General features: G+C 46.4%; 1 protein-coding gene across 2 annotated transcripts in view; it reads right to left on the bottom strand.

The window, feature by feature from the left end:
- Positions 1-22,476, bottom strand: part of Rftn1 (raftlin, lipid raft linker 1) — a 198,139-nt gene that overhangs the window by 10,838 nt on the left and 164,825 nt on the right. For both annotated transcript variants that reach the window (XM_021149367.1, XM_029471260.1), the window contains exon 8: positions 110-213. In XM_021149367.1, the coding sequence (XP_021005026.1) occupies positions 110-213 (104 nt within the window). The remainder of the gene's footprint in view (positions 1-109; positions 214-22,476) is intronic.

Consider the following 22,476-nt stretch of genomic DNA (forward strand, 5'->3'; position numbering starts at 1 on the left):
GAGCCCAACTCTGCATACTGAGGTCTTTGGCTACCTCCTGCCAACTGGGCCTCAGGTCTGAGCTTCACGTTTCACCCATGAATGTCATAAAGGTCGCTCTGTTTGTTACCTGGTCGTCTTGAGGATAGGCGTTGGCAGCACACAGGTGAGCTGCCATCCGTAGGCCGCTAGCGAGTTCAGCAGGGGCATGTAATCGGTCTGCACCTCTGTACCCTGTGGAGAAAGGCCACCGTGAGCACTGCTATCACCGAAGGTCACCTCCTCACCACTTGAGTTTATCCTCCTATTGATTCAACCAAGCAAAGCAGAGTTGGAGTCTCTGAGAGCATGAGCTGCAGACGTGAGAATTTGGGGTTAGTCTCTGCCTAGGCCGGCATGGTCTGTGCAGTCGGTAAGACGTCAAAGCTCTCGGACAGATTCATTAATTTTGCTTTATTCTCATCTGGACAAACAGTCTCCTGTGAGTTTCCCTGAAGAAACGCAATTACCTTCCTCCAAGACCCATCCTCAGCGCGCACGCTAGCGGAGATGCTCTGCTGTCCTGGGGAGTTAAATTACACTTGACAAATGATCGAGCCATTTGCATCCTGGGACCACAGCTACACACAGAGAGCCTTACTGGGTTCTGAGCCCTGCCACTCGGGAGGAAATGCTTGCCGCTTGTGCTTTATTTATAAGTAGGGCCTGAGGACAAGTATTTGTTTTACAATTCAGAGTTACACGCTCTCTGGCATAGGGAGATTCACTTAACATAAGGCCAAGGCAGTAGGAAGCACTACAGGGACATCCTGACTTCATAGACCTTGCTTCTAACTCTGGGCTCCCCACCAGAGAAAATGAGGTCCCCAGCCCTGCTCTGGGTATACACTGCACTCTCCATCTCTATTAACTGGCTTAGGAAAAATGACAGATCTTTACCCAGGTTCCTTCAACCTTGGTACCATGAACAAACACCCCTGAAAGGAAGCTGTGTCTGCAGAACTGATTGGCTGATTCGAATTTCAGTTCTGTAGAGAGATTAGAATGTTGCTCTCTAGGGGCTAGTCACCTAGGGGGTAGTTCTAGCCCTTGGGAATAGCAAATGCTTTCCCACCCATGTATCCGAACTAACATCATGTGACTAATAAACAGAAATCTATTGCCGCCTATTACCTTAGCAGCCCACTAGCTTCCACTAACCCAAAAGCTGAGAATGACGTCAGATAGCATTACAGGCCTATAGAAAACCCCCCTATTTGCTGTACCACCTCTCTGATGAACCCACTAGTATATTTTAAGCTTGCCTTGATTTATAACTTTCTTTGTTCTGTATAACTACAAGACATCATGGAACTACCCATATGTTGGAATTTGGGGTAACCTAAATCCGTATTGCAAGGCAATAATCACCCAAAACAGCCCCAGAATAAACTATTTCTTATCTTTTAAAGATGAGGGGTTCGGTTTTGCACCGAAGGGAGCCACACAGATTCATCTCCCTTGTTATCTGGGAGCTGTGCACAGAAGGTGAACTGCATGCAAGCAAGTATACACTGGGCTGCTGGCGCGCTGTGGTAGAGTGTCAGCAAGAAAGCAAAGAACCTTGGCTCTGGTCAAAGCAGGCTTCCTGGCCAGGTACATGGTAGCAGGGTGGGCTTCACTTGGAGAAGTGTACTTTTCTTAGAGTAGGGCCTGCTGGAGCCACCTGGAGCGTAGCCTAGGGAGTAATGCTGGTGGATCCGGATGCTTTGAACTAGGGAGCTGGGAGCAAGGCTGAGGAAATAATCTACTTTTTCAAATGGCTTTGAAAGTTTCCAGAACTTTCCATTGACTGGGCACCAGTGTCATCCTGGCTACCAAGTCACCTGAATCCGGATAGGTAACAGATCTATCTGTGGTTTTCTAAACCGTGAAGATCAGACCTATGCCGTGCGTCTACACCTTGGTTAGGCAACTGTGGCACAGACCTCAGTTGGGAACTTGCGGGAAATGTAGGTTCAAAGACCTAGTCCCACTGACCTAGGACTTCCGGAAGCATGCCAGAATCTATAGAGAGTCACTATTGCAGTCTCTGTGCCACTGAGCAAAAACCTGCCACCCGGATAAACTCTTAGTTCCCTCCTGAAGAAAAAAATGCTGCCTATAACTTTGGAGCTAAAAATCCTCCTCGAGCTGTCATTTTCAATTTAACTGTTCTTATCACCCATAGGAAAAGAAAGGTAGCCGAGGGTCTGCAGTGTCTGGGAGAATGCAGTGGCGGGGAAAGGCAGGGGAAAGGCCAGGGAAGAATGGAAAATCAGAAAAGGCAGGGACAACAAAGAAACAGCTGAATTAATTTACAGGACGGGTCATGAGAGGGTCTTTGCAGCATTGCTCAAAGCCACCATCATGCCAGCCATGGCTTAGCAGGTAGTCAGCCTGACCCTCATTTCTGTTGTCCCTCAAGACATAAGGACACCTTCCTTCCAGACCAGTACAGGCTTCCGCTATAGCTGAAAGAAAGTCCTGTGGCTTCTGTAGCTAAAGATTCCCTAACCCCACCCTCAGCGCTCCCAGCTTCAAAGACTGGAGGGGGAAAAAAAAGAACAATTTAAATCCACACACTCAAGCTTTGCAAGGTTCTGATTACTTGGGCCTATCAGGGATAACCTTCCCACTTTATCAAGCACTGTGACAAGCCTACCACAATCAGACAGTAGCTATAGCAACCATGTCAAGCTTTGGCGCCTTCACAAAGCCCTGAGTGGCAAAATGCAGTCTTTTCATTGGTGGCTGTAGCCAGGCCAGGTTTTTCTCGGCAGGAGCCCAGAAAGGCAAGACAATGACCAACCCCTGCTGCCCGTGACCTGCTGGCTCCGACAGGCCTCACCAGGGCCACTTCTATTTCACTCTGTCTTATTTCACTTTGTCACTATCTTGAAGAGAAAAAACAGCAGGAGTTCTCCCAAACATGCCCTCCCTTTGCCCCTGCAAGGGTAGGAAATGTCAGTCGTGGGGCTCTGAATCACAAGGACCAAAAGGAAACAGGGGACGCACAGTAAATCCACAGAGCTCGGGACATTCAAGCCTGAGTGCTAATTTCTGAGCTGTCAATCAGAGTTGATGAATAAAATACAGGCAGGAGGGGGGAGGTGCACCCGCCACGTTCGCTCCCGCTTGGGCCTTTAGGGCTGGTTTCTGTTTAATTCATGTTAAATATGTTTTTTCCATAAGCATCTATCGAGGTCACTTTGCATATTACCAATACAGTGAGACGGCCTTTCTAGAGTCAGATGAGCCCCACCCCATCAGTTGAAGACACTTTTAACTCCATTAGCTGAGAAGGTGGCTAGAAACAGATCAGGAAGGCAGGCTGCTTTGATCTGCTTTTTTGGTGACACTGGGAGGAAGGAGAAGAAAGCACCAACAGCTCTCAAAAGCCATCCTGCTTATCCTGCTTATGAAATGAAAAGATGTCTCTTTCTGTAAGTCAGAACAAAAAACTTTAATTAACTCTCCTCTCTCCCCTGTTGGATACCTAATCTCCCGTCACACCTGGAGTGTTAAAAAAAAGTGGAACATATTCTGTGTGGTTTTTTTCCTTCAACTTGTATAAAAGGAATTCATTTGTATTAATGGCCCCCTCCCTCTTTGATCCCTATTAGATTCTCCAGTGTTTGAGACTCATATCTGACATAAGCTTACCCTACCCTCCACCGACTGCTACAACAGAAGGTATAGCTTTCGAAGGAATACATTTGACCCTCTCTACAGGGAAAGGATGGGAGACCACATATTGGTCCACTGAGAAAGTTTATAATCCGACGTCAATGTGCTCTTCTTTCCTTTTTTGTCTGCAATTTCTATTAATTAAATCAAAAGTCAGACTTCGTTTTATTGCAGCTTTATAAAAAAAACCGCTCAGTGTGAGTCTTGTAACGAGCCTGGCAGAAATTGAAATATTCCAAGGAGACACATTTATTTTCTTAATCTTAAAGGAAATCCCTGTCCTAAAACCAGGGTCATAAAAACAGATCCAGGGCTTTAAGAAACCTACCTGCCCACTACCCCACCTCCACCTTCCCACCCTAGTCCCCCACCCCCCACCCCCACCCCTCACTGGGAAATCAGGCAATACCCATCCCACAGCAAGGTGCCCAGAGGAAGAAAGATAAAGGAAACTGACTTATCCCTGTCCCTGCAGTTTTCAAAAGCAGTTACAGGCCCTGATACCAGGCCCCCAACTCTCTATATTCTCAACTATTACAAAACTGATCCTCAGAGCCTGCAGGGAGTGGTCTCCTGTACCCCTCAGGTACAGAGCGTGAGCCACAGGGTTTGGGGCATCAAACTCACTGGCCATTAAACCTCCATTTTTGCTGTTCTGATATCCAATGTTCCAGTCTTCACTCCTGCTCTGATGCCTTCCTTACATTTAGTGCTGACAACCAGGAAGAGCTTTTCAATGGGTCTACACAGATGAACCCTTTCCCAACCAGTGGACCCTTTCTTGACCAGTCATCTTTCTCCATGTTCCATCTCCCATTCTCATCTTTCCTTAGCCTTCCAGGGACCATGACTCCTTCCAAGCTCACTGTACTGGCTGGTTTTGTGTGTCAACTTGACACAAGCTGGGAGCTGGAGTTATCACAAAGAAAGGAGCCTCCCTTGAGGAAATGCCTCCATGAGATCTGTTGTAAGGCATTTTCTCAATTAGTGATCAAGGGTGGGAGGGCCCCTTGTGGGTGGTGCCATCCCTACGCTGATGGTCCTGGGTTCTGTAAGTAATCATGTTGAGCAAGCCAGGAGAAGGAAGCCAGTAGGCAGCACTCCTCTATGCCCTCTGTATCCGCTTCTGCCTCCAAGTTCCTGCCCTGTGTGAGTTCCAGTCCCAGTTTCCTTTGGTGATGAACAGCAACGTGGAAGTGTGAGCTGAATAAATCCTTTCCTCCCCAACTTGCTTCTTGGTCATGATTTTTTGTGCAGGAATAGAAACCCTGACTAAGACACTCACTGTGACCCAGAGACTTCACCCATAGTTTCTAACAGCCCTGTGAGTGGAGGAGTTTCGTGTTAACTCTATATTGGCAGCAAGGATATACTCACTCACCTTTGTCTCAGCCTCTAAGCCAACCTCCTACACACAAGAGGGCCATCTTCGCCATTTCTGGAGCCCACAGACAACACTGGCCATAGGTAAGGGCCACATAGATACCCACTGGTGCCTCGGAACTTCAACTTTATTTCAGACCCCCCCCCCCCGACACCAGTGGTCTTTGGTTCTTCAGGATAGTTCCCTCCCTCCTCGAAGCCTTTTGGGAATTTAGTTCTGGCAACATTTCCAAACGGACAGACATTTCATGTAGAAATACCAGTCCCAGCCCGTTTCGACCTATAACTTGAGCAACAGCCCCTGTTTGTTTGTTTGTTTGTTTGTTTGTTTGTTTAAAAGAATTCCAGTTGGATCTATATCCAGCCTCAATATGCTCATTACAACCAAAATCACTGCCCTAAATTTGGTGTGTTAGAATCTGCCACTTTGCCAGTGCTTGACAAAGCTACAATGAAATGGGAATGGGTCAGAAGCTCTCAATTCCAAGCCCTGTCATCTCTATTCTGGTTCTTCCTTTGCCTCTCCATTTCTGTATATCCGGTTTTATTACCTCGAACTTCTTTTTTTTTTTTTTTTAAAGATTTATTTATTTATTACATGTAAGTACACTGTAGCTGTCTTCCAGAAGAGGGCGCCGGATCTCGTTACGGATGGTTGTGAGCCACCATGTGGTTGCTGGGATTAGAACTCTGGACCTTCGGAAGAGCAGTCGGGTGCTCTTACCCACTGAGCCATCTCTCCAGCCCTACCTCGAACTTCTAAACTTAAGCCCCATACACTCTCTCTCTGGTTTTGACCTGTTTCATGAGCCCCCCTCCCTATCACACTCTCTCTCTGGGTTTTTCCTGTTTCATGCTCCCCCCCCCCGCCCCCGCCCCCATGAAGCTTTTCTCAGGCTCTGCTCTTCCTTTCTACACACACCTTCTCTCTTCTCTTGTCTCCAGGCCCTCCTCAGCACGCCCTCTTCCTCTCCCTGAAACTAGCTCTCTCTATGCCCAGGGACAAATGGTCGACCTATAGATCTCTTCTTTGGTTCAAAGGCCCAATTGAGATCAAAGACCTCACCCCTCCTGGGGACCCTAAGTCCTGCCCAGAACAAAAAGGAAGCATGGTGGGTATGGTTGCTGATGGTCATTAACAACTATCCTAGGAGTGCCACACTGAAGTCTTATCTCCTATGGTGTCAGACGGGAACTGCTAAGATAAAAACAATGGCATCAGGAGCAGAGGACCCCTAAGTACTAAGTGACTTTGGCAAATTGCCCTGCCCTGTTGGGAGTTCATCGTGCAGCTGTCAGGAGATGGGGTTTGGCCCTCCCATTTCTGACATAAGCATGTTTGTCTTGCAATGTCCTCCAAACCCTGTCCCGGGCCAGACTGGCTTCCTAATTCTGTAATGAAGTAAGGGAGAACAAAACAAAGGTACTGTGCTCCTAAGGGCAGCTAATGGAAGAACTACGTTCAATACAGGCTCCTGACAGATACCTCATACCACAGAGATGATATAGTAAAACCAGCGAATGGGATGCTTGTCCATGGAGAGCCCTCTCTGCCTACAAGTTTCCCAAGCAGTAATTCCAACTTAAAGAGTTCTTGACAGGGTCTCCTTGGTTGATTTCTAAGGGTATAGTAGACAATTTACTCTGTATCTGCTGCTTTGTATCTGCTACAGATACTCACTCAAAGTCCAAAGCATGGACTGATAGATGACTTCATGTATAGTATATAGACTGACTTGTGTTTTCTATAAGGGTTATCCGGAAATTTATAAAGGATCCTCAATTAACAGTATGTACATAGGTAATGTTAATTCAGTACACTGTCCTGTGTATGTAGCTTACATTCAGCTTTTTTTTTCCTTTTTTTTTCTTTTTTTTTTTTGTTTTTTTTTTTGTTTTTTGAGACAGGGTTTCTCTGTATAGCCCTGGCTGTCCTGAAACTCACTTTGTAGACCAGGCTGGCCTCGAACTCAGAAATCCACCTGCCTCTGCCTCCCAAGTGCTGGGATTAAAGGCGTGCGCCACCACTGCCCAGCTTTTTTTTCTCTTTCTTTTTTTTTTAAAGATTTATTTATTTATTATATGTAAGTACACTGTAGCTGTCTTCAGACACTCCAGAAGAAGACATCAGATTTCGTTATGGATGGTTGTGAGCCACCATGTGGTTGCTGGGATTTGAACTCCAGACCTTTGGAAGAGCTGTCGGCGCTCTTAACCACTGAGCCATCTCACCAGCCCTTTTTTTCCCTTTCTTAAGATGGCATTGCATAGCACTATCTTCTAAGACAAATAAGACCAGATGTAGCTGCTTATAAGACCATGACATCTAGGTATGCTGAGTACACATAACTGCATCATAAAACGAAGGAGCAAAGAAGGTCACCGGACCCTTATCCCAGGGTAGACGCGCGACTGTTCATATTTAATCTATTACACGTGGGGATCCCATGGGCATGGGTGCCCGATGGGTGATGGGCTCACTTTAGCCATCTTCACACTCACCGTGAGCAAAAAGCCATCATGTGTTTTGCCACCACATTGTGAAAGATATCCTGAAAAGAGCAAACACTATGTGACTTCATCACTACCTTGGTTAATGTAATCATGTGGCATGCCCCAAAATGGAGGTATCCATAAAATGTCCCAGTCCTACTGAGTCCTAGGAGAATCGCCACACCCCTTCTTATATTGGACTAAGGGGGTAACACCAGGCCTCCAAGGTGTGATCTTTTTATTTGGGGTGTTGTGTTTAATTTTGACAGTTTGTCCACGACCTATTTACTGGCGTCTAAGGTCGTCTTAGGAGTTTTCCCTGGCCACCTACCTCCAAACACAGGCCTGCTAACAGAAGGGGCTAACTAACACTTTCAGATTTACAGCGACCAAGGCTGTTTACTTCCTGTACTAAGGACAAAATTGCCTCAACTGCTTTCTTAGCAAAGCTCTCAGTAAGGACGGTAACAATCTTAATGGTCTCACTCTCACTTTGTGTGTGTAACAGATGCTACCCCACAAGCATAGCACATGTCAAGGATGCATGCTGCCACCAAAGGCTGTCTTACATTCGGTTATAACCATCCCTTAGGCCTCAGACATGCCTCCTCTGAGGCATTTTAACTGCTGTCCTTTAGAGTGCTCTATTCCCCCAAATCCCTAACAGCAGTTAGGGTATTCTGTGGGATGCGATATGGGGAGTTAGACAGATTCTCTGACAGGCAGACAGACAGGGAGAGGGCGGGGCAGACTAAAGATGGAGAACATGCAGGATGGCTTCTCCCTCACCTAAGACAACCTAGAAGAAAAGCCTGGTAGCCTTTTCTCCAGCAAGGAAAGCCCCTGCTGACAGATGGGGCCTGATGAGGTCAAGGCCAATCAGGATGCCACAGCTGGGGACCAACCAACCATCCTGTCCTTGTTCAGACTGACCCAACCCTAAATTAGAGGTAGGGGGAAAGACCCTTCAAAGACTAAGACAGAAAGAGAAAAAGAGAGAGAGGGAGGAAAAGAAGGAAGAAGAGAGAAAGGGAAGGAGGGAGGGAGAGACAGAGACACTGGATTTTGGCTTCCAGATTCTCTATTTCCTACAGGGTATGTCTCCTCTTAAATTGCTGACCAAGTACTCTGGACCCTCCTCCCAGTCTGGATGACTGCTGTAGTTTGGATAAAAATGGCCCCATAGGACCATACTGAATGGCACAATTAGGAGGTATGACCTTGTTGGAAAAAAGTGTGTCTCAGTCTCTTCCTGCTGCCGTCAGATTAAGATGCAGATCTCTTGGCTCCTCCAGCACCCTTTCTTTCTGCAGGCTGCCATGCTTCCCACCATGACAGGAACAGACAAAACCTCTGAACCTGTGCGCTAGCCTGAATTAAATGTTTTCCATTCTAAGAGTTGCCTTGATCATGGTGTCTCTTCACAGCAATGGGAACCCTAAAACATGGGTCAGGGTCATACGCTTTGGCTTTCACTCGGCCTGTAAAGATACCGGGGGACCCTTGAAATGGTGGGTAGGGCTTTGTACTGGCTGGTTTTGTGTCAACTTGACACAGTCTGTAGTTATGGCAAAGAAAGGAGCTTCAGTTGAGGAAATGCCTCCATGAGATCCAGCTGTAAGGCATTTTCTCAGTTAGTGATCAAGGCGGAAGGCCCCTTGTGAGTGGTGCCATCTCTAGGCTGGTAGTCCTGGGTTCTATAAGAAAGCAAGCTGAGCAAGCCAGAGAAGCTAGCCAGTAAAGAACATCCCTCCATGGCTTCTGCATCAGCTCCTGCTTCCTGACCTGCCTGAGTTCCAGTCCTGACTTCCTTTGGTGATGAACAACAACATGGAAGTGTAAGCTGAATAAACCCTTTCCTTCCCAACTTGCTTCTTGGTCATGATGTTTGTGCAGGAATAGAAACCCTGACTAAGACAGGCTTTAACTAGGCTGTACCTCTGGGCTCCTTCCAACTGCCCATGTTTGAGTCTCTTCTGCTTCTCAATAAGCTCTATGCAAATACCTAACAGTCACTCCCTATTCAAATCTAACTCTGCTGCCACCGTGGGCTCCTAAAATGACCCTTCCTTTTCTGGATGTTCGTTGATGCCAATGCCCTTCGCCTAGCTAATGTGCCATTCAACTCTTGCCTCTTCTTCCTACTTGGGGCTCAGAACTAAAACAATGATGGTTTCTTTGCTTCCATTAACCTCTGCCCCACCGGCGTTCAGAAAGCCTTAAAGAAATTTCCTACCAGCTGAATGCCCTTCAGGACCAACTTGATTCTTTGGCTGCCATGGTACTCCAAAACTGAAGAGGGCTGGACTTCATGACTGCTGCCTGTGGAGGGGCTGGTGCTTGCTCCAGGAGCAACACTGCTGCTTCTACATCAATTTAGATGTAGATTTGGAGGCCAAACAGATGGAGAATTCAACAACAATCCCCCTTCTCTTCCTTCTCCTCTCTTCCCCCTCCTCCTTCTCTTCTTCTTCTCCTCTTCTTTCTCTCTCTCCTCCTCCTTCTCTCCCTTCTCCTCCTCCTCTCAATCCTCCTCCTCTTCCTCCTCCTCTTCCCCTTCTTCCTCTTCTGGATGGGCTCTTGTTTCTCTCTTGCCCTGGCTCTGCCCCCTCACTCCTTCCTTCTTTATTGTCCTAATATTTACCTCTTTCCTTCGTCTTTTAAACATTTTACAGATATTGCTCCTGGATCACTAGGTCCACTACACAGGATGAAGCACAAACAATGCTTCTCTTAGAGTCGCACCACACCTCTAAACTTCCAGCAGGTGCTCCCTCTGCCAGCAGGAAGTAGCCAGGCTCAAAGCAATGCCCCCCTATATCTCTTATATGTAAAGTGTCTGGAATAAAGGAGATCTTCTCATCCCCAAACTAGGGCCATAAAACAGGTCCAAGACTTCAAGCAACCCCCTGCCCACAGAATTCTGGAAAGTCACCAATCCCATCAAATAGCCAGGAAGTACCAAAGCAGGCCACCTACTTATTCCCTCTCTGCAGTTTCAAAGCCCTTCCCTGCTCCCTGGTTTCCACTACAAAAGCTAGCTACCCTGCACAGTGAGTGCTCCTGTATCCTTCCATGCTCAGCCACAGGGTCTGAAGGAACCGACCTCCAGAGCAATGAAAGTTGGCTCTCACCATTCCAAAGTGGAACTCAGCCTGTTATTTCATTCTTTTTCCCACTAACTTATTTCCTACAAATCTATCAGACTACTGAAACAATGGACCCTGAAGAAAGTGAATTTTCTCAGGAAAGGCCCTGGCCCCAAGGGAACTTGTCTCCCAGAGAGTTCGCATAGCACTAGCGACCTTACACACTGGTCGACTGATCAGAACTGCAGTGATGTGGAGAGCTCGGCACGCTGCAGATCCAGAAGCTAACCACTTTATCCTGGACTAGTCTTGTCCCCTGAACAGTTAGCAACTCCTTGCCCACCATGAAGCCAGAACTAACATCCAGTGACTAACAGATAAAAACCTTTCTTTAGGAATCTATGAACAGAGCAGACCACTGATTTCCATCCACCCAAACATGTCATCAGATAGCATCTGAGGTCTTCAGGAGAGCTTCCCCCATCCGGCCGTCCGGCTGTCCGGCTGTCCCCGCCTCTCTGTTGTTTCCATGTCTTTAAATTGATTTACGGTTTTCTTTGTTCTGCTACTGGAAGACTTCTAAGACTGCTTCCATGTGGGAACCCAGGACCTGCAGCAACCTACCCCCATGTTTCCTGGAGGGTTCTTTAAACTTGGCTCAGGAATAAACTATCCCTCACTCTCTTTGGGGTGGGAGCACAATGCGCAGTCCGCGGTGGGCAGGACTGCTAACTTCTCCCTTTCTTGACCCTTCACTTAACTTTAGTCTTATTTCGAGACCATAAAGAGGACTTGACCATCTTCCCAATATGCTCACACTGAACCAATCTTGCTCCCCCCCCTTCTCTTTCTCCTCACCCGCTTTCGACTATTTCATTGGCTACATAAAGATGGGTGGCCAAGGCTGGCTTAGGGCACAGGCTGTGAGCCCAACGTTCAGTCTGAGTTACATTGGGACCATGCCATCTTTCTTATGTCATCCTTTATTTTCCTGACATTTAACCATCACCACCCCCATCTCCCTAATGGTTACAGGAACTCGTAATTAATGTATTCTTTTTGTTACAGTCTATTTTATGCCACCATTCATCATGTCTTTCAGTGGAAGACAGCATTTCTGGAGCTCTCTAAACCTTGATCTGATCTGGCCTGGCTGCTTTCCATGCCCGTGTTTTCTTGATTCTGGTGTCTATAACTTGTAAGTTTTGGTTTCCAGGTTCCTTCCCACTTTGCTGGGACATCATCTCCTTCAGTGTCTCCCTAGGAAGCAATGCCCTGGAGATCATTTGAATCCCTACACATGCCTTTATTTCCAATTGACAATTTTGAAACAGAAGCCTGGACCGACATCTATTTTCCATGTTAAACTTAACAAGTACTGTTTCTAGAGATTAGATATTGTGATATACACACATATGGGTCATATAATCTTCTCTTGGTAACAAAAGGGACTCCTGAAAATGAGGCAGTTTTAAATGTACCATTCTACAGAAAGAGTCACTGTCATAGAGAAAGGAAAACAAAACAACAACAAAAAAAATAAAAACAAAAACAAAAAAAGCCTGGCTAGCTGATTTGGTGCAAGGCAGTTTTTCTTTAAAGGTCCCGGCCTGGAGAAATCCCTGCCTCCTTTTCACCATAGGCCAGGCGTTAATGATTCAGACTCTTGCATGATCTCCTTCCTAACTTCAGGCTACCACAGCTCCTTCCCTGAGTCCTGGGTTCTACAAGTTTAAGATGCAAGGGCTTACCTAACAAATAACTTGGGGCATGAGTCAGTCCCCTTTTCTGATCATGGGCCCAGCCACCTAGCAGATTGCCTGTAACTCCCCAACTCTCAGACTTAGGACAGAAGCAGGCACCAGCCACCCGCGGGGTGGAGAGGGGTCCTGTGTCTCCCGCTCATCTGTAACTGTTAGATGAACTCTCAGCACACCCCGTGCCAGAAATGAACCTGATTACTTGATTTCTTACAACTAATTGTGCTCTATTAGGAATTATTTTCTCCGGAGTGTAGCCTGTTGTACTGTGTTGGAAAACTTTAGGATCTTCAAACATCACAACCTTTTGCTTGAGTGTGAACCTTTTTACTCAAGACTGCACACCTGGCAGGCACACACGCTGTGGGTTCTTGCCCTTCCGTTCTGTAACGTGGTCTCTTTTTACAGCACCATCCTTGGAGGCCCTCCCCATTCCGTCTTCTGTCTTCCTGGGCTGACTGCTAGTCAAAGTCATTAGTTTATGCTCATTACCTTGCTACTCCTACCTTCATAAACTGTATTTATTATACAAGGCTTTCTCCCTTTCACCCAGCCTTATTTTTATCTGTTAATATTCTCCATCCTTATTTAAGTCCTCAAAGCGCATCTATCTTCCAAGTCTTCCCTTCTTTTCTACGGAAGCCTGTTTGTGTTTCATGAACACTTGTTAACTGTGTATGATCCCTGAATTACCATTACCGGAGACCTGTCTGTATAGCTTATCGCCCCATACGGAGCTTTACACCATGCTTCTGCTCTGCTCAGCTGGCTGCTCCTTCCATGCCCTGTGCTTTCTGTCCTAACCACTTTGCTTCTCACCAAGGCTGGAGGTAATTTACATCCCTCCATCTATAACATCCCATCTATAACATCGTATTCTCTCTCTCTCTCTCTCTCTCTCTCTGTATGTCTGTCTGTCTGTCTGGCTCTGGCTCTCTGTGTCTGTCTGTCTCCCCTCCTCCCTCTTTCTGTGTGTGTGAGAGGAGGAGGCTCACTGTGTAGCCCTGGCTGTCCTGGAACTCATTACTCAGACCAGGCTAGCCTAGTGTTAGTGCCAATGAAGAAGGGCACAGCACCAGTCTCTCTTCCCATCTTAGTTGTTCTTGCAAGTATCTATCTATCTACATTGTCTCTAGGCGACTATGTTCTATAAAGAGCACTAAGTTATTGAATGTGGAGCCATTTTTCTTCCTAAGGGAAAGGGGGAAGTTGTTCTTAGTAATTTCTGCATGTTTGTTACCTGGCCAACATGTTTGTGTTTGTCTAAAGACACTTCGTTTGCTGTGTCTTGCTGGTTTGTGAACTCTCAGGCAGTCGCATGTGTGTAAAGCCTGAACAACCGCATCCAACACTTCTGTCTGCTAGGTAAAGCACACCACAGCACCCCATGCTTAGAAACCTCAGCTCCGTTCTCAGGGGCTGGTTTTAATAATGAAATCACCAAGGATGCCTGGCACAGTGGCACATGGCTTTAATCCCAGTACTCAGAAGGCAGAAGTAGGTATCGTCCTGCGACTTTGAGGCCAGCCTGGTCTATATATCTAGAACAGACCGGCCACTGCCATACAGTGAAATACTGTTAAAAATAAAGAAATAAATCACAGGGTTAAAGAAGAAAATGTGGCCCAAGCAGACCATGAAAAAGACATATGTTTGCTCTGAGCACCACACAATGAGGCAGAACACGGCTTTGTTCAGCCCCAGCTGGAACAATGAACAGTGGGGTGGTTCAAACGCCGTGCTATTGGGCATATATTTGCAAAGGACTATGCGTCCACCATAGCAGGAATTGCCTCTGGAGCTACAAGTAAGTTTTTCCGGGCAGGTGAATTTGGTGATACAGGATCTGTGGCTGTAAGCATCAGCTTGGTCTATTTCTCATCTAAATCACCCCTTTCCTGTCACTTCTCTGGGATTTTTCAGAAAAAGGATACACCCACATCTAACCACTCTCATTTAGGACACTTTTTATTGTAATGTTTAAAGGGCCCACTAGATACTCTTCCGAAGAACAGACCTCAGAAGTAAAAAGACAAAAACAATACATTTGATTACATAAAAATCCACCTATATGACGGAAGATATCGCATGTAGATTCAAAAGACACAGCGGGTAAAAGCTCTCATATATCACAGGCAGAATTTCTAAAACTCACAAGAAAATATGATCTAAATTTTAAAATGGTCAAGGATGTGGCAATGAGAGGGTTAAAAATCAAATAGCCATTAGACAGACCAAAAAAAGTGCCAGTCTTGTAATAAACTAAATGCAAGTTATGCTACTCATAGGCACTGTCTTTCGCATATCCAACCTTCAAGTGTGACAACCTACTTTGCTTACCAGGCTGTCAGGAAACACGCGTCCTCGCGTGCTGATGGAAGGGCAGACTGAGTCAACCCCTCTTAGAGAACAACTTGACAGCATCTCTCAGAGTTACAAATACATCCACCATTTACCCCCTGACCCATGATCTAAGTTCTGGGAACTCGTCCTGTGTATAAAAAATGCAAAATGGGGGAAAAAATGCAAAACCATTCACTGGAGAACTGTTTGTATAGCGAGGCCCTGGCAGCTCCAAGTGCCACTAGCACTGGACTGCTTCATCCCTGCAGTGCTGAACAAGAGAGGCCCAGGTGCCACATCAGGGAAATGAGGACACAAAGGGGGAATCGACTCTCATACTGAATGGAAGGACCCTGCAGAGACACCCAGGAAGGTACCATCATGCCTGTCTATGGATGTCTACGCCCCAACCCCCAGAACTGGTGAATAAACCCCCTTATACAGGAAAAGTATTTGGAAGACATTATCAAGGATCCCAGTGTTAATAGTTTATCCTAAATTATTAGGATAATAATAATTATTATGTGGGATCAGTATAATACAAAGGCCCTCATCACAAAGAGGCATGGGCAAGGGCAGAGACTAGAGTGATATAGGGAAGGGTCCAGGGGCCAAAGAACAGAGGGGATCTCTTTATCCTCGGGGGAGGGATGGGGGAAGCTGCTGTGTAGCTAACACCTGGCTTTAGTTTCTTGATACCTGCTGTGGCTTGAATCCGAAATATCTCCTACATGCTTTTGTTTTGGATGCTTATTCCCTAACTGGTCAAAGATGGCGCCTGGCTGAAGGAAGTAGTACCAAGAGTGAAGAACCATTGTAGGCTGTGGGCCCTGCTCCTACATAAATCTCCCCCCACAGTCTCCACATGGTCTTAATCCCTTGTGTTCTGGTCCATGGGTGTGCACACTCTCTGCCACGTGCTCCCACCACCTGTTGTGATGGATTGAAACCCTCAGAAAACATGAGTTAAAGCAGGCCTGTCCTCCCTGAAGCCATCTCTGTCAGATATTTTGGTCACAGTAATGGACAATGAATATAATGCTTATTTCTGTCTTCTTCTGAGAGTTTGGAAAGGATGGCCAAGGGAGGGTGGGGGAGTGGGGGGCAAATGCAGGAAGGAATGAAGCTATGAACTGGGCTCCCTGGTGAGGCAGGGGAACAGAGGAGGACACGGGACAAATGGGGATCATATTCTTAGATAAGGGTGCCCAAAATCTAAGGCAGGAGGAGAATGCCAAGGTGAAAAGAGACATTTCACCTCTACTATCCAATGGAAAGTAGTGGGTCTGTCAGAAAACCCCAGTCTGCCCCTTAGTATCTCCGAGGATAGGCTATGGCAGTAGCACAGTTCAAACTGGCTCACACTGGCCAAAGCTGTGGATCCCAGACCATGGTGAACAGGCACATGGGTTGGAAGCCCATGAACCATGGGGGAAGCAGGAAAGAGCAGAAAACAGCTGGCCTCCCCCATGCTGAGGAGAGGGTAAACCTCTCTGAGGCAGACACAGAGCTGCCCTGCTATCTACATTCCCCCAGGCATCCCGTCACACAGGACAGAGAGCCTGCCAACCAGAGGGAGGGACAGACTGGCTGGCCGGCTGGAGATGTTGTTTTGCTCTTTGTTTTTTGCACAATGCCCCAGAAAAACATTTTGCTGATGTGTAATTAGGCTAACATAATAGAGCCTCAGAGAACAGTCATCTCGTTTTAGACAACTTTGGCTCTCAAAACCTTCAAAGGGAATAAGGGTTTGGTTTTTTTTTGTCTCTGATTTTGTCATTTTTATGTAGGAAAAGGGGACAGATGAAAATATATGTAATGCGTAGAAAATTCCATTTTCTCCAGTTCCAAGACTCCTTGGTAGTCAGGGTTGGTGAATTCACATTTCTGCCTGATTGTTTCCACCACACAAGAATGAAGGCCAACTGCAGCCTTTCAGTAGCTCAGTACAATAGCAGATAATAGATGTTATTATTATGTGAGGCACATTGTTTATAAAATGGTCTCCACTGTGACCTCCCTGTCCAGGACCCCTTATGGCTCCCCCACTCAGAGAGAGCATCCATTTTCCCACCTCATGAGTCCAGGGTGCTCCTAGAACTAATTCTGACAAACAGAACCTGGCAGCTATGACCACAAGTGTTTGAACCTAGGCATCCAAGGGCCTTCCTGCACCTGCCTCCTCTCCCAGAGGTTTGCCTGTTTTTTGAGGACAAGCCCAGGCCAGCCTGGAGGATGATGACAGACAATCGGGTCAGCCAAACAGCAGACAGGTGCAAGATGCCATCGTGGACCTGCCTCAGAGCCTGCAGAGTTAGCAAGGACCAGGAAGCAAAGTCAAATATCCCCACTTTAATTCACTGAGATTTGGGGTGCTTTATCAAGTGGCAGTTGCTAACTGGTGTATAATCATTGTAGCAAGAGCCGCACACATCTAAGCAAGTCCCTGGTAGGAAAATAATATCGTAGTGAAAGTCACCTTGTTTGACTGGAGAGAAAGAATTGAAACAGCTAGTACTAGTGCTGGAAGGACTGGAGCTGCTCATTTTCGCCATCAGGGCGGGCACACGTAACCCTCACATCCTTCATGCCAGGCACATGGTGACCTTGCATTTCCTCTGAAGCCCTGATGTCTAATTTATGGTGCCCTCCATGAAACCAACAGCATCCCCAGCATACTCTGGGAGGGAGAGATAAAAACTCAGAGCGAGGAAGAACACCCCAGCTCCAGCCGTTGCCTGGCATCTCCAACAGAACCATGCCTCGCTGGCAGCAAAACTAAACCTGCATGCAGGAGATAACACTTCTCTGGATTTTGAGAACCTGGCTAGCTGGCTGTTGCGTGTGCTGTCTCTAAAGTCACATACTCTGGGGTTGGGCAAGGGAACAGGTCATAGGATGAAGGGGCAGGAAGCAGCCTGCTGGAGCTGTGACCAGTGCTGCCTGCTTTTGAAGAGCTGGCAGGACGGCCAGGCAAGGAGTGTTCAGCACACAGGGCTCCCACACAGCATACGCAAGCTAATGAGGCTGGACTTCGGAGGTCAAGAGCATGATGGCTCGGGCAGATCCTGCCCATTAGTAGGGGCCCATGCTGAATTTCTTAGTGCAAACATTAAGCAGCTCAAAGCTGCTACACACTGTCAGCCAGCCACGCAGTGGGACCCCATGCTGCGTTGGCACAGCATCAGCCTCAGAAGCTGACATCTTACACAGGGCTGAAAGCTGAGGGCAAGTCTCTCCTCTCCTGAAGCAGCTTTGCTTGATAACAATACAACAAGAAACATTTTTCTCCATCCAGGGACTTGCCAACTCCAAAACCACTGGCTTTGATGGGTGAGAAAAGAAGCTACATATTCTGAGAATAAATAAAATGTATCTTTTTTGTTTCTCTTTAGACAACTGATTGGAGGATTTCTAACCAACCCTTTCTCATTTTCTACTTTCTGTTAGAAAAGAGAAAGGAACTGGAAAGGGGATTTTCCTAAAATACCTAATTAATGAAAAGACAGAGCTAGCTTATCTACAAAAATTATAAGACTTAATGTTAGGTCCCCTTTACAAATTGAGTTTATCAATACTCACAAAAAAACTGCTAACCCAGAAATCATGTCAGGGTAACAATTAGCACACAATGTTAATAGGGGGTAAAAAGGCAAATGAACTGTAAGTCCACTAGCCAGCCAGCAAGGGCTGAGGCACACAAAGCAGCTGTGATTTTCTTCACCCTGGTAAACTCAAGGTGCCACTTTCCCCAGCAGTGTTAGACGATCACAGTCCATCAATATTCTCTTTTGTGGTGACCCAACTGTCAGCATCCTGTTGCTATGGTTACCAGCATTTTAGCTCCACTCTCCCTTCTTTTTCCAACTAAATTACCCTGATAATCCCCCCACTATATTTCCAGAGGACCCAGTTCCTGGTACATACGTGTTTCAGAAGTACCCAAAGCTCCAGATGAAATATCCAGCCTTTAGGACATGTCAGATTTTCCATTTCATTGTCTCCCATTGCTTGCCTCTATCCTCCCACTCTTGAGCCCCCTCCTCAGGGAGAAATCCCCCAGAGCCTACTACAGCAGACATGCTACTGGGTTCCCATTAGCATTAGAGTGACGACCCACCAAAGAGAGAACTAAGGAAGGAAAACAAAACAAAAACAAAATCTAAAACCCAAAGTCAAGAAAATTCAAATGTTCTTGGAAAGCCTGGCTAACTGAGGGAAGTCTTCCCACCACCTCTGGTCCTGCCTTACCAGACCAGCATGTGGATGCCTGGGCATCTCTGGCTTTCCTTACTGTGCTCTTCCGAATTACAACATGGTTTCTACAAACACAGGGAGTCTGTCTAACTTGCTCCTGGGGCATCCAAGGCCTTATGTAGGGAGGCAGGCGTCTTCTCCAGAGTTGGTTGCTGAGTGAGGAGACCCGCACTTGTAGGGTGGGTTCTGCTACTGTGTCTTATATTCTCAGAGTTTAATCAAAATGACCATGGGTCACATATAGCAGTAATAAGATGCCATTTCCTTTTTTTTTTTTTGGATATTTTGTATGTGGAAGTTGCAATATATTCTCATATAAAAATTAAACATGGAGGGCCAAGTACTGACTTCTCACAAAGCACTCAGGGCCCCTGGGAACTTCTATAAAGATGAACTGGCCACATGTAAATGTGTCCTTTTTCTGCTGTGTCACGGGAGAGCATGCTGGTCAAGTCATCTTATGAGAAGATGCTCACTGTACTGTGTTCACCAGGTTGTTAGGAAAATGCAAATTAAAATGAGATACCTCCCACACATGTTGGGATGGATGAATTCTAAAACACCATCACCAAAGTCCAGGCTGGGAGATGAAACAAGAGGAACTCTCAACCACGGCGGCTGGGATTGCAAAGTGGGCCATCCACTTTAGAAGACAGTCGGGCCATTTCTTACAGACCAGATATGCTCATCGTCATATGACCCCACAGCCACATTCTTCGTTTTTTACAAATGAGCTGAAAGCATCTGTCAGCATCAAAAGCTGCACGTGGATGTTTACAATGGTTTTACTCATAAAATAGAGACCCAAGATGTCCTTCTGTAGATAATGGATGCATAACTAGTCGTCAGATAATGGAATGTCACTCGGCACTAAGGCTAAGTGGGCTGATGTTAATACCCGGTCAAGGTGCATGACATTGGTGGCACACACCTTTAATCCTAGCACTTGGGAGGCAGAGGCAGGTAGATTTCTGAGTTCAAGGCCAGCCTGGTCTACAGAGTGAGTTCCAGAACAGTCAGGGCTATACAGAGAAACCCTGTCTCGAAAAAAACCAAAAACAAACAAAAAAAAAGTGCATGTCTGGTGCATGCTGTGGCACTCAGGGGCTCTCCCATGCTTCAGAGCCCTGTGCCCAGGCCAGATACCCAACACCTGCCTCTCACTATTTGTCGGTGTCTACTGCATCTCAACACAAGCACCCAAGAAGACATGACACAGAACGAGGCATGGGAGAACATCATGGGTCCATGGATAAAGACCTCCTCCCATACGATATGTCCTTGTGTGCAGCATATGCTGCACCTATACCCTCTTACCTTTTATTTTATTAACTAAGTAGTTCTGGGAATTGTACCCAGGGCACTGCAGGTGCCAGCTAAGTCCTCTCATGTTGAGCTACACCTCCAGACCCCTTCTATTTATTACTAGTATTCTTGACTTAAGCTGGGTTCCTATGATCCCAGCATTTTGGCAGATGGAAGCAGGGGGATTATTGTGAGCTTGAGGTCTTGGCTACAGAATGAGACTATTTCAATCCAATACATTTTTATTGGTTGATTTAATTTCCAAGGACAAGGTGAGTGAATGCTTGGCCACATAGCTGTTCTCCAGGTCTCCCTGGAGAACTATCTGTCCTACCTTTCTCTATGTGACTCCAACTGTCCATATGTTAGAAAGAAACTCATCCAGTTTCCGTTGCTATGACAATGTACTTGAGACTGGTTGTTTATATGAGAAATGGTTATTAATTTATTTACTTTTTTATTTAACAGTTTAAAATCAAAGATGGCCTGGGGAGGGGCTCTCATTTTCCAACCTTCCCCCTCCTTCTTTTCACCAGTCATAAAGACTGTGCAGTCAGTTCTCATCCATGGAAATGAGAGTCACCACCTACATCAGGGATGAAAGACAGAGCTACTCTGGCCCCCGTGTGCTTGCCAGCCTGGCCTGGATTCCAATGCACGCATTCTGCAGGAAAGACCCATCGCCTTGCTGAGTTGATTTTGCACTGTCCATGTGTTCCTTTGTACAACACAAAGATTATTCTTTGTTTCTAACAATTTATGAATGTATGCATTTAAATTTTTAAATCTTATTTAATTTTACATGCATGGTGTTTTGCCTGTATGTCTGTCTATGTACCACATGTATGTCTGAAGCCAAAGAAGCCAGCAAGTTCAGCAGATCCCTTGGAACTAGAATTACAGATGGTTGTGAACTACCATATGGGTGCTGGGAATTGAACCTGGGTCCTCTGGAAGAGCAGCCGGTGCTCTTAACCACTGTCACTCTATCCCCAAAGGTGATTTTTAGCTCATACTTTTGGATCCTGACAGTCTAAGATCTGACAGCTTTGTTTAAGCCTCTAGTAAGGGCCACTCAGCCTGCATCACAATATGGCTGAGAGATAGAAAGGGGACCTGTCACATGCAGACAGCCTACGGATGTGGATTCACTTCAGTGAATAACAACCTCTTCTCACCAAGAATGAACGCCTGCCCTCCGGGAGACGCCATTAGTCTCTTTCAGTCAGAAAGGACAGGGACAGACAGACATGAGTATAAGTCATAAGAAGAGCAACTCAGGGACCCAGAAACCAAGTCATACCCCTGAACTGCCCCTGATCATGCAACTTCCCTCCAACAGACCAAGAAAGTCAATTACCTAGGACAGATAAAGAAAGGCCTACCCCATTCAGGGGTTACCCCTCCCCCCAACAGTAAAAATCCTCTGGAAACTCCCTAAGAACCCTCAGGATCTCTCTCTCTCTCCCTCTCTCTCTCTCTCTCTCTCTTTTGGTTTTTTGAGACAGGATTTCTCTGTATAGCTCTGGCTGTCCTGGAACTCACTTTGTAGACCAGGCTGGCCTCGAACTCAGAAATCCGCCTGCCTCTGCCTTCTGAGTGCTGGGATTAAAGGCGTGCGCCACCACGCGGGGCCCCTCAGGATCTCTTAAACCACATGCTTGCTGGAGCTCACTCCCAGTCTGATGGTGCACTGAACGGTCTTACTCTCCATTTAAATAAATGTACACTTTAACCCCTCCTCTAAATCTTCTTCAATTCTTTTCCCAAGACACAACCTCAACATCCTATCATGGGAGAGCCTAGACAGCTTCCCCAGTAACACCTTCTAAGAATCAAGAGTGTAGTCTCCATTGTGAAGGAGCTGATCAGATATCACCAGGCCTGGGGATGGGTGGGCGGACCCTCTGTCATCATCAGCAGCTTGTAGAAGCAGGAACTGAAACTTCTAGACCGAAGACTGCTCTCAAGAATGGCATCTCCAGCCCCGGGTGGAGACGTGGCATTCTGAATTGCCCAGAAGTCATAAGATTATTATCTGGCAGGAGGAAGCTTTCTGGTAAAGAACAAAAACATTGTGCCCCACCCATAACAGAATCCAAATGGGTCTGTCAATCACCTAGACAAAAAAAAAGAAAGAAAGAGAGAGAGAGAGAGAG

The sequence above is a fragment of the Mus caroli genome, chromosome 17 (genome assembly GCF_900094665.2).
Source record: "Mus caroli chromosome 17, CAROLI_EIJ_v1.1, whole genome shotgun sequence".
In the NCBI taxonomy this organism is placed as follows: Eukaryota; Metazoa; Chordata; class Mammalia; order Rodentia; family Muridae; genus Mus; species Mus caroli.